The 13,039-nt window shown below is 39.7% G+C and overlaps 1 protein-coding gene across 3 annotated transcripts in view; it reads right to left on the bottom strand.

The window, feature by feature from the left end:
- Positions 1-233: 233 nt before the first annotated feature.
- FAM149A (family with sequence similarity 149 member A) overlaps positions 234-13,039 on the bottom strand; it is a 54,780-nt gene continuing 41,974 nt past the window's right edge. For all 3 annotated transcript variants that reach the window (XM_023630574.2, XM_014736613.3, XM_070253266.1), the window contains exons 8-14: positions 12,796-12,950; positions 8,982-9,085; positions 7,853-8,062; positions 4,168-4,288; positions 3,139-3,267; positions 2,977-3,052; positions 234-700 (exon numbers count right to left, since the gene is read on the bottom strand). In XM_023630574.2, coding sequence (XP_023486342.1) covers positions 627-700; positions 2,977-3,052; positions 3,139-3,267; positions 4,168-4,288; positions 7,853-8,062; positions 8,982-9,085; positions 12,796-12,950 — 869 coding nt within the window. In that variant the 3' untranslated portion in view covers positions 234-626. The remainder of the gene's footprint in view (positions 701-2,976; positions 3,053-3,138; positions 3,268-4,167; positions 4,289-7,852; positions 8,063-8,981; positions 9,086-12,795; positions 12,951-13,039) is intronic.

The raw sequence follows: 13,039 nt of genomic DNA on the forward strand, positions 1-13,039 counted from the left end.
TACTTTTTAAAAAAGGCCTAAGAAAGTCAGCACCATGACTAGAACAAACTGAATCTGAGTCAAACTGGCATATTGTACCAAAGATGACTTCGCTATTTTTTAAAGAAGGGAGTAATATCTATTAGTGACTAGGATTTTTCCTATTTTCTAAAGGGAGTAATATCTATTAGTGACTAGCATTTCGACGGAATTAATAACAGGATGAGACACAAAAAATATGTCAAGACACAAAGTTACAGAATGGCATATTCCCAGATTAATATACTCTTATATATTAAGTAGTATGTGAATACATACACAAATTCTGTGTGTGTCTATGTATAATTGATAAAATGACGGATTATAAACACATATCAGATTCTTCTCAGGAAAGCCTAAAGAACTTTTCTTGGAATAAAGGTCCCCATAAAGAGGAAGCTTGGTCAGTTTAACTTGTATTCTCTCTACAGTGCAAAGTGTTCAAAATTAAGTTGTCCATTTGTTTGCATTTCTCTCAGATCGTCTAACATCTCAGACTGTCAGACAAACATACATAATATAATACTTGTTCTTCCGTTTTTCAAGTGATAAATGGTGTGCTGAGGCTTTGCGTGCTCCAACCGCGTTGTAGGTCTGCCGAAGGAACATCAAGACACCACTTGGAATCTCTTTCTGGAAGTCAAGGTCGTCCTCTGAAAAGATTTAGACTGATACTGTGAACCTGAAACACCAACCAAAAGTAAAGTAATTCTCCTTAAAATGTTAAAAATTCCAGCTCTCAAAGGAATGGTTTTGTACATTCCATGCAGATGATATTTTTTAAAAAGAAAAAAATTATTTTAATTTCCCTTTTACACAAACCAGGAAATAGTCATATGCAAAAACCACCATTTTGGGTCCTGAGAAGAAGGAAGTATGCTCCCCCTTCACCAAGCCTGGGTGCTGGCCACCTGTTCTCCCAGAGCTGGTGGGTTTGCAAGAACCTTCTATCCCAAGGTGGATCCCTAAGGCCCCGGAAGTTGAGCAGGGAGCTCTGCCAGACCTGCTACTTCACAGGGACAGAAGCAATGTCAGCTGCCTTAAGATCCTTCCCACTGTTGGTGATATCCCCTCAATTTCTCCTTTTTTTCTGCCACAGAACAAATGTTCCTAAGTTAATAGTTCCTGGTGCTTTTTGACCTAAAGGCAAAAATAAGAAAGAGATATGTCTGCATGTCAGAGAAAAAGAAATAAATCCTTAGAAATACAGAAACATCTCTCTTATGTACCCTTGATGGCTTTTATAGAAATTAAAAAGGCTCCCAACTATCAATAATAATATTTGTCACAAAGTTATTGACAAGAGAATACACTGACTTAGTATTTGGTGAAAAAATTAAGAGTGCAGATTTCAAAACAAATTCAGAGCCCAGTTCCCTCTCCTAATCTCTACTGCTGTGTGTGCCCAACAAACTATTAGCCATCTCCCCTCAGCATGCTGCAGGCAACGTCTCCAAAACTGAATTCATCAAGAGTCCTTGGATTCCCTCCTCAGGACCACTGTCTGCTGGCCGTCCGCAGAATCATATTTGTCAACCTTCACTCCTTCTGTCTCACACCACGTGACGTTCATCCTGATGCCTGCGGCTCCCACCTCCTCCAGAGGCCCCTTTACCCTCCTGCATCTCCAGCTAGGTGGCCCTGCTCATCACTCTCATAGCCCTCTCCATCTCCCCCACTAGACTGAATGTTCCTTGAGGCACAGACCAAAACATCCTTGGTGTTTGAATCTCAGCCTTGAGCACGGGACTGGGTACAGAGTGAGCACTTGTTACCTTGTTATTGATTAATAAACAAACTTGGATGCTTACTTTCCCCCTGCTCAGCCACAATTCTGTTAAGAGCATTACCTGACAATGTAGCATGGCTGCCTTTTAGAGAAGTAGCTGTTGTCATTGACAATGACCACTAACACTGATAGGGAACGTACAAGAAAAAAAGCAACAAAAAGGCACAGTAGCCTAGAGCTATTAGCATTGGAGAAAAATCTCGAAAGGCTGAAGAATCTTTGACATCACTATGATATTGAACTATAGAAGAGCTCATGCAAACAGTGATAAACCTATGTTGTCCCAATGCTTAAATTTTACATTTATTTTAAAATTATAATATATTAAATATTTCCCTTAAAACAGCAAATTATCCTTTACATTTCAGATTATCTATAATACAAATGGTTTATGATTTTTGAGCAACAGTATATGCCTGGCATCTAGCTAGGTCCTCTGTATACATTCTCCCAATAGTTATTTTATCCACTCAGCTTGTTATAAAAGAAGAAACTGAGGCCCAGAGAGGTTGAGGCATTCCCAAGGTTGCACAGCTAGTAGATAGTAGAGCCAGGAGGAAACCAGGCAATTGATTGCAGAGTGGAACACCACATGACTCATGACAATGCTATGTTGCCTCCTTGAACAAAAGAGTTGGTAGCAGTTTTGAAAATTACCACATCATTGGCCTGCATTCAGACTAAAAACTTTATGCTTCAAACAGCCTCTGAGGCTGAGAATGGGTATTTATCTGTAAAACTCTAAATTATAAAATAATTAGGATATCTGTATTAATTTTATCAAACATTTTTATAATTAGGTCTTCAAAGAGAACTAAGATCAGGGTTTCATTTAGGAGAAAAGCATGAAAATTCCAAAGCAGACAGCAACACTGATTTCTCCTAAGGGACATAAGACAGCATTTTCCTTTTTTATGAGAACGAGCCGCCAAGTTAATAAAGAGCGTTTGGGCATTTTCCCCTTTACAACCAACAGCTGGCAAATGCTTGTCTTTGCAATTTTGCTCTTTATAGAGATTTTTGAGGTCTGGCCATAGACCACAAAAAGTTGGTATTTCCTCTTACATGGTCAAAATAGTCCTATGAATAGAGATCATCTTCAATTTCTCCTTCTGAAACTTCAAAGGTCACATATTACATCATTTTATTTATATATGGAGAACACTGACCTGTCAAACCTTGACCTGTCCATGTGTGACTAGCAAATTCCATCACGGTCAGTGAACTTTTTCGAGGCATCTCTGACTGTTAGAAGAAAAATAAAATGAGGGATCACTTTTATGGTTTCAAATATTTTTAAAAATTAAAGTTATTGGTAACGGACAACTTACCCGAAATGTATGGGTTGTGCTGGGCCTTGAAAACTGTTCCACAGTCAGAGATCTTTCTCGAAGAGGCGACCGTTCTATACTGTCCGGTATCGCACTTAACACACGGCTTTGTGGATGCCTTCCTCTGTACTAAAGGAGGGATAAGAGGTTCTTGTTTAAAATAAATGCAATCCTTAAAAAGACAAAGGGAAATCTATATACGCTTTAACCATTCACTCACTTATCCATTCACTTGCTTATTTGAAAACTTTTATTTAGATATTGCTAAGAATAAAGTCTACTAAGCATAAATATCAAAATATATTTTAATGATGTAATTGTATTATTTAACCAGATAAAATGGTCATGTCCTAATAGGTAAATATGAATTAAAAGACTTAACCACACAAAATTCTTAATTTAAATCATAAGAGAAATGTAATTCTGTATTTGAGAAGCTTCAGACTTTTTTAATGTGATATTTGCCTTCTTTTATGATTTCACTCTAAGCCACAACATTCTTAGGATAAATATTAAAGTTTTACAACTCTTGCCTTCTGGGAATGGGAGAGTTCTTAATTTATGCCAGGCATTATTCAACATCTATAAATTCATTGAGTCCTTACAACATTTCTTTGAGGTAGGAATCATTATTGCTCTTCTGTAGATGAGAAAAGTATGGATCAGGGAGATTAATTTGCTCCAAATTGTACAGAGAGCTTGTGTGGCAGGATTCAAACACAGATCTGCCTGTCTCCCCACCTAGCCTTCATGCTATTTTCTTCTCTATACCTTCTGACCATCAGATATTTCCTTGATACCCAGACTTTCTGATTTATTTCAAGGCACGTGTTTATTTCACAAAATAGTGAATAAACCCCCCTACCACGTGTAAATTCTCACAAGCCATTTACTTTCAGGAAGCAGATTATGGAGATAATTTATGGTACTGAGTTCATTTGGAAGCATCAAAATTATATTTTGTTTGTTTGTTTGTTTCCCAACAGACTATCTAAATGGCGCTCTTAAATATAATGAAATCTGTCTTACAGAAACTGGGCGAGATCCGGGAACTGCCGCGCTCTGCTCACCAGCCTCCGAGCCTATTGGGGGTAACCTGCTCCGCGAGGTTTGAACTGGTGGGGAGGACAGGCGGTCTATGCCGGCTTGCCTGTAAACACAACAACACGTCACTTAGCATCCGGGTGCAAAGAGAGTGAGGGATAGACCCTAGATGAAGTTCCTGATCTGAGCCATTAAGCACATTCTCCCTTCCCAAAGAAACGCCAAGTAGAATGACCTGAGCTTCAGGAAGACAAATGTGAGCCAGAGTGGACCACTAGCTCCAGTCGCCTTCTTGTTTAGCACTGACTGTCAGCCTGTATTTCCTGAGTGCTGCACTATGCCAGCCACTGTGCAGAACACAGAAACAATCGAAGAGCTATTTCCTTCCCTTAAGGAGCTTATAAGTAATTGAAAACACATGCAGTAGAGTACAACGCAATGCAGTTTGTATAATGAAGTGCTATGGTCTATGATTCTGAATATAAGGACTGTAGAAATTTAGGGAGTGGAACAATCATGAAGGATAATATTAATTATAAAAGTGCAGGGCTTCTATGAGAAAAACTACAAAACTTTATGTAAGGTCACAAAAAAGAGATATGTCACAAAAAGGGGGGGCAAAATATGTTCTCTGATGGGACAACTAAAAATTGTGAAAATGTTAGTTATTCTTACATTTTTAATAGATTTAATGCTATGAAGTCCAATGGGATACTTTTTCTTCTTGTGGAATTTGATGACCAGATGGTAAAACTTATTTGTCAGGATGGGTGAGTAAATTTTAATAAAATAAGGGTAAGGATGATAGGAGAGCTTCCCTACCACACATTAACACTGAAAAATTAAATTGTCTGGTTTGTGCGCAAGAATACGGATAGATATGCTAGAAACAGATTCTAATTCACTTATTCACTAATAATAAAGTTATGAAAGTTAAAATATGACAATTTTGCACCTATCAAGTTTTAAAATACACATACAACCCAAAGTTTAGAGGCTGCCAGGAAAGAGAGCGTCTTGTGTATTGTACTATAGTGGGACTATAAACTGGTAGAACTATTCCAGGAAAAACTTTGGAAAAATATTTCAAGAGGGGCTAGCCCCATGGCCGAGTGGTTAAGTTCGCGCGCTCCGCTGCAGGCGGCCCAGTGTTTCATTGGTTCGAATCCTGGGCGCAGACACGGCACTGCTCATCAAACCACGCTGAGGCAGCATCCCACATGCCGCAAGTAGAAGGACCCACAACGAAGAATATACAACTATGTATCGGGGGCTTTGGGGAGAAAAAGGAAAAAAATAAAATCTTTAAAAAAAAAAATTTCAAGAGCCTTAAAAACAACCATAACTTTTGACCTGGTAGCCTGCACCATCAAGAAACAATTTAAAGACATCCTTATTAAGATTTATATAAAAAGATGTTCGCTGCAGATTACAACAGTGAAAATATAGACGAAATGAAAAGTTTCAGTAATAGGGAAATACTTGATAAATTATCACATACATAACCACATGATTATTTTTCACTCATTAAAATCATGCTTTCAAAAATATTTAAAAATATGGGAAATGTGAATAATGTTAAGTGAAAAAAGTAGGTGAAAAAGTGCCACATTATACAATAGCGAGATAACAGTATTAGAAAAAAGATAATGGAAAGAAAGGAATAAATATAGTTACAGACAAAATTGGTAGTAAGTTTACTAACAGTTGTCATTTTTATATTTCTGTGTTGGGCATACAGGCGATCTTTGATTTCTACTCAGATTTTTGGTATTGTCCTAATGTTCCACAATGAACCTGCAGTATTTCGATAATTAGAAAAAATATGTTATTTCAATAAAAGTGAAAGATCATGAACAAAATCATGGAAGTTAGAATACGCATGGCTGGTATGTTTGTGGGTCAAAGAAAAAACTGATGAGAAGTACTGGGAAAGAGGTTTGTACATCAAAGAGGGTGATGTTGTCCCCAAAGGGTAAATATTGGTTCTCGATGGGACAAAAATATCTTACTCTTTGTATGTGTAAAACACAGATATAAAAAACAGTACATGAACCATATATAGTGTATTTGTAGTATTAAATTCCCGGGTGGGGGGCCGGCCAGCGGTGCAACGATTAAGTTCGAAAGTTCCTCTTCAGCGGCCCAGGGTTTGCTGGTTTGGATCCCAGGTGCGGACATGGCACCGCTTGGCATGCCATGCTGTGGTAGGCATCCCATATATAAAGTAGAGGAAGATGGGCACAGATGTTAGCTCAGGGCCAGTCTTCCTCAGCAAAAAGAGGACAGTGGCAGCAGATGTTAGCTCAGGGCTAATCTTCCTCAAAAAAAACAAAAAAAATTCCACAGGTGGAGGAGGAATTAGAAAAGATACTCTAAATGGGCTCCTTAGCATGGAAATCAAACCAAAAATGTTGGAAAACACAGGTCTACAGATAGGGAGGGGCCAGCACAAGAAGGGAATGTACAGTGGAGGCGTCTGAATTTATTTCAATAGGAAAGAGAAAAGGTTTTCGACAAAAGCCTGAGAGCGGAGCCCAGGTGGACCGGGAGGAAGAGGGAGCCAGTGATGTGCTGTTGACATGGGCATGGGGTGAGGAAGGGGTCCCAGGTGGCCACAGCGAGAGGAAGGAGGGAGACCTTGAAAGAATTAGCAGAGCAGATCCAAACAAAGCTGGAAATATCAGTTCCAAATTGTGAAGGAAACATTACTATCAAAAAGCTGGAAGTGGTGCCATGTAACGCAGCCAGTTGTTGGTTAAGTACTGGCACCTGCTTTCACCTGCCACCCCTTCCGGGGGACCACTCTGTAACTCCCTCCCTTGCTGCAGAGAACCCGTGGCTCAGTGGTCCAGGGGATGACCTCCAAAACTAGACAGTGCTGTGGGGGTGTCCCAGCTTGGCCACCCCTGGTGGGATGATCTTTGGCAAGTTATTCAACTAAAGAAACAGCCTCTGTTTCCTCATTTTCGATTTGGGATAATATGAGTACCCACTCAAAAAGTTTGTGGTAGGGAATAAATAATAAATGTGATTCATTTACCTGTTGCTGGTAACACAGAAAGCAATCAAAAAACACTAGCTGCTATTAACCTAAGTATGGGCTGACACTTGAGTAGGTGAGAAAGCTGGAAAGCTCCCTTGTAATTCCATGATAAAGGAAGACACAGATTCCTTTCTAATAAGGCGATGATTTGATGTTGGTCCCTAAGGTCAAAAGCTTTTCTGAAACTCCCTATATAGAGGGAAACACATCCTTAGAGATAAAAACTAGTCAGCATACACTCCTTTTATTTTAAAGCATTTTACATATATTAATTAATTAAACCTCACAATAAAAGTATTAATCATGCAATTTAAAAGCATTAGTGAATTATTAGTTTTACAGACAAGGCCACTGAAGGCCATCCAAGATCATGTCACTATTAGTTTCATTTTGCCTCACTGCCTGTGCCATGGGACGCACTGCCTGACTTTACATTCTGGTATGCAGCTAAGTATACTCCTGGAACGAACTCCTGGTAAATACTCAAGTTGATGAACTATTTAGAAAAGTGTCCACATAAAATGTGACAGAGGATGCTTTGTCTGGAATAAACCATAAGCCCTATTTGACAAGTGTCTCTGTCCTCCGTGGCCTTTGGTTTACCGTGAAGGAAACAAGACTTACAGTTTTGTTCCCCTAAGAACTTCCTCACTGCACACATTGGGGGTTTTCATTCTCTGCGAGTCGGAAGTAAGAGAAGGCAGCCTCCTATGTGTCGGCGTTTTCTTTGCAGAACTCTGTAGCCCACGACTATCTGAGATTCGTCCCAGACGATACCGTGCGGAGGAAAGAGCGCTGGCTCCTACACCCAATGATTTGTCCTCTTGCTCATTCCTGGGGGAGGCAAATCAAATTAATTACTCAGATGTAAGCACTGCGAGAACAGCACACATATATATTTGCCCATTACTAGGCCTAGTCTCGGACAGTGCCTGGTACCATAGAAAACAGTCCTAAGTATTTGTTGAATGAATGGACAGATTCTCATTTCCAATCCAATTTCAATGTCAATGAAGAATCATCCACTGGAAAAATGATCTAAGTTTCTCACTATTTGTAATCAAATAGCATAGCACACAAGATTAAGAATTCCCAGCTACATTCCCCCTTTCTTATCTGCTCCAACCTAATAGTAACTGTTGTGTGGTTGATATCAGAACAGTGTGTTTTTATTCTTACACGGTGGCTGGATCCAGGCACACCTGGATCGTGGGATTAAATGGGATTCTCATTATCTCATGTCCTCTGTGGTCTTCAGTGCTCCAGTGTGTCCAGCATAGGAAAGAGGCTGGGGAGTTATTTCTTATACGTGATGATGATCAAGGCTGCCCCAGGGAGAGAAGCCGAAAGTGTCCTGCCCTACATACCGATCTATATCATCCTCTGGGAAATATAAGATGTCCTGACCTGATCCGAACTGATTCGTGTCCAAAGTTATAAGACCACCTGATAACCAGACCCCAACCTGCACTGATACCATTTTAACAACTTTTTTTACATGATCTTTCCTTTGTCTTGTAAAGAAATAACTCACATACCTATGCCTTATAAATTTAGCCCTGCCCTCAACCCAGTGTAGCTCTTCCCTGTCCATGGGTCCCGTCCCGGTGCTGCAGCTCTTCACTCCCCATGGGTCCTGTCCCCATGCTACTCCATGCTATTCTCTGAATAAAAGAGCACTACTGCCGGACCTTGAGAGTCTAAGAAATCTTTCTTTCGACTCCTTGGCTTGCCGAGCCCACATCATACGTACTGTGTTTTATCTGCAAAATAGGTAGGTCTCTGCTGAAGCGGTTTTGCTTGAATTGTCATCACACCATTCAAATCACTATAAAAGTTGCTGGAGAAGCGATGAATCTGAGAAAAGCAAAAACAATAAAAATGGAAAAGCATCCAGTGTCATTGTAATTACTGATGCCTGTGAGGAATCAGCAGGAAACAAATCTTGCCCCCAAACTGACTAATCTGAGGAAAATTTAATAAAGGGGCCATATTTTACACGATGTGGAAAGAGAGTTTAACAAGGAATAGCTTGATTCCCCCAAGGCTTATAACAGTGGGACACACAGCCACACCAAGGCCCAGAAGAACAAGAAGTGAGGGAGAGTTTCCTGGAATCTGGAAAGGGTGGCTGCATGGAGAAATGTCACCAATGCACTGTGACCTGGTAGAGAGGCCAGGAGAAAACAAAGCAAAACCCCACTCTCCTCCCGCGCTCTGAGCTCCCGGAAGCTGCAGGCGAGGGAGCCCTCAGCTGCAGTCAGTGCGTATCAGCGTCCAGGGCACACCAAGGGGAGGAAGACAGCAGATCTTGGAGAAGGAAAGAAAAGGTGTCGCAGCTCCTAACTGGTCTGCTTGCCTTGGACCTCTTCTCCTACCCTCATCCTCCTCAGCTTGCCCCAGGGAGCTGCCCAGGAGAGCAGGACAGCCTGGGAACATACCCAAGCACAGATCTCAAAGGCTTACCTTTGCCTCCCAGTTCTAACTGCTTCCTGGTTGGTGACCTTGGAAAGACTACATTGTTCTTAGAGTTTTAATTTCCTAATCTTTAAGCTGGGGATAATGATACCTACTTCATAGAGTTATAGTGAGAATTAAATCAGATAACATTTGCAAAAGCATGAAGTAAGGGCTAAGCAATTATTAATTCCCTCTTCAGTCCCACAATATGACCAACTAGGATTTAAAATAATATTTAGGCAACTAGACTTTTGGTGGTGAACACGATGTAGTCTATAGAGAGTAGAAATACAATGATGTACTCCTGAAATTTATATGTTATAAACCACTGTGACCTCAATAACAATAAATAAATAAAAATAAAACAACACACAAAATAGAGGAAGATTGGCACAGATGTTAGCACAGGGATCATCTTCCTTAAGCAAAACTAATTAATTAATTAATTAACTAAAATAAATGTTATCTTTCAATATAAATTAATAAATAAATAAAATAATATTTAGATTCAGGCAAGCAGGATGTTAACACTAGAATTCTATTCTAGTTCAAGAACAGATGTAGCAACCCCAATCACATCTTCCCCATATTGAATATACATAAAAAGAAGTGTTAGAGGAATAAATTAAGACATATTATAATTACCACTAGAACGCTTTGACTGTTTCAAAGTGGGCTCTATTAGAATTTTATTTTTACTTTTAACTTTGCTGTCCATTCATTTTCTTTTAACATTTATCCAAATGAAAACAACAAAACAGCTGTAAAAAATTTTTTTAAAACCATAAAAAGCTTTAAAAACAACAAAATATCTGAAAAAACTAGATTTTGAAATTTCCATATTTCTTGTTTATTTGTATTGGCTGATACTTAAAGGTTCTTTTCTATGTTGTCATCATCTGTTCATTTTTATGTGATTTATAGTGCCTATTCTAATATGCAAAGGGGGAAATACTGTTGAGCCTGTCAGAGCAATTTAAAGAGACCAAAAAATACAATAAGCTGGTCGCAATTCTAAAAGCTACTCTGAACAGCAAAAGCAAAGAAGACCTACTGTAAAGCCCATACACTAGCGAAGAGAACAATCCTATTAGATATTTTTGTTTTAAACCCTTGCCCGCTGAACCGCATGGCCTATTCAGGCCTGTGTCCTTTAATCTCGCAACAGTATGCTGTTTATTTGCATATTGTATATATGCCAGGTGCATATCTCAGCTGCCTCGAACATCCTCCCTTTTCTTCTTCAGCTTAACAAGTCTTGCCTATTATCTTAGTTCATGTCTTACTCTACTTTGTGAAGGGTGTGCTATTCTTCCTTCGAACTCCACAGCATTTATGAGCTATAGGACATCTAATTATAATTATAATACAATATAATACATAATTAGTATTTGATAATAAAAGCTAACACTTATTGAGTGCCTACTCTATGCCACACACTGTAGTAAATGTCTTATATCTTTTAATTCTCACAGCTTCCTACCTCATAGATCCCATAGATAATGATACGGAGATTTTGAGAGAAAAGAACTGATTCAAGATCACAGAGCTGGGCCAGCCCCATGGCCAAGTGGTTGTGTTCCCACACTCAGCTTTGGTGGCCCAGGGTTTCGCCGGTTTATCTCCTGGGCGCAGAACTCGCACCACTCATCAAGCCATGCTGAGGCGGCATCCCACATAGCACAACCAGAGGAACCTACAACTAGAATATACAACTATGTGCTGGTGGGCTTTGGGGAGAAAGAAAAAAAAGAGTGGCAACAGATGTAAGCTCAGGCACCAATCTTTAAAAAAAAAAAAAGGATGACAGAGCTAATAAATTGTGACGTCGGGTTCCAAACTTGTAGTCTATACCCAGAGATCAAACTCTCATCCACTCTACTATCTACTAGATTGCCTTATCGTGTGTGTGTGTGTTCGTGTGTGTAGTATTGCTTGGCATGGCTTGACTCCCTCCAAGGAAAGTGTATGGACCTCAAGACCAGGAATCCTGTCTTATCCTTTTTCTCTGCTCCCCCACACAAGGTAGGCTGTGCAGAACATGTCCAAACTCCTTAGCACCACTGAAGGTCTCCCATGAACACCTCATCCTTTCCAGCCTCATTTTCCACTAGATCTTTGAATAAGGACACATTTTGAGAAAAATTTATTGAGTGCCTAGTATATATCCAGTTCCATGTTATGAGCTCTCACAGACTTAGATGATGTTATCTCCACAACAACCCCTTGGACAATGTATTATTCTCCTCATTCTATAGATAAGGAAACTAAAGTTTAGAAAAGTTAAACGATATAGACAAAATAATTCTCATTATAGGTCTCCTGATTCTAAATGCCCTGGTCTTGCCACAACGCCGCTGCTGGTCCCAGTATCCTAACCTCTAACCCTCAGTCCAATCACTGTTCCCCAGACACGCCCCGGCCTTCACGCCTCCATGCATTTTCTTGGCCTGAAATGACCCACGCAGACTTCCTACCCATGGAAGCCCTGCTCATTTGTTCACGTTTCTGCTCAAATTCCACCTCCAATCTAAGAGCTCAAGCCTCAAGCTCCAGCCAGAATGAATGATTCTCTCCTTTATTCTCCCACATTACTGTCTTTGCACATCGCTTACAGAATGCATCGCATCTGACTTGTATTATACTTCTTGTTTTACTAGGTCAGGAACTACACTTTGTTCAACTATGTATCTCCTCAGAACACCTAATACAGTCCACTTAATACAGACTCAATAAATGTTGAATGAACCCAAGGCATACTCATTGGTCGATTCTTTCATCACTCTGTCGGGAGGAGAGGACAAGATCTGTAACCTTCAAATTGGCTAGAAATATTGGGAGGAAGCTTTTTCTCTCTTCAAAAACATGGAAACAGCTCTACAGCTCAAAGCAGGTGCAAAAATCTCAAATCTGAGTGTCCCTGCTCTATTAAAGAAGATGATGATTCTATTAAACTCCATGAAATAATTATTGTTAAGTCTTAGTCTTATTGACAAACAGACCCAAATAACTTGCTAACAGACTTTAATAGACTGGCACTCTTGACAAACTGAGGCCAGAGATATGAACATTGAAGGAAAGAGAAAGACTTGTGGGAAAGTATCTACCTGAGCTGGATTAAGATGAGAAGCCAGGGACACACTTCGAGTTTCAGAACTTCTGGATGGGGGGACACTGGATACATCAGTGTTAATACGGGATATGAGTAGGTGTGGAGATTTATTCTCAGCTACTTTCAAGTTTTCTTTCTGTTTTTTTCCTTCTGTGGCAACAGAAAAATCAATATTATTAAGAAACATATTATCTAATACATGTACTTAAAATTCATTATTCAAAGAGAATTATTTGGGG

This window comes from Equus caballus, chromosome 27, assembly GCF_041296265.1.
Source record: "Equus caballus isolate H_3958 breed thoroughbred chromosome 27, TB-T2T, whole genome shotgun sequence".
Lineage (NCBI taxonomy): Eukaryota > Metazoa > Chordata > Mammalia > Perissodactyla > Equidae > Equus > Equus caballus.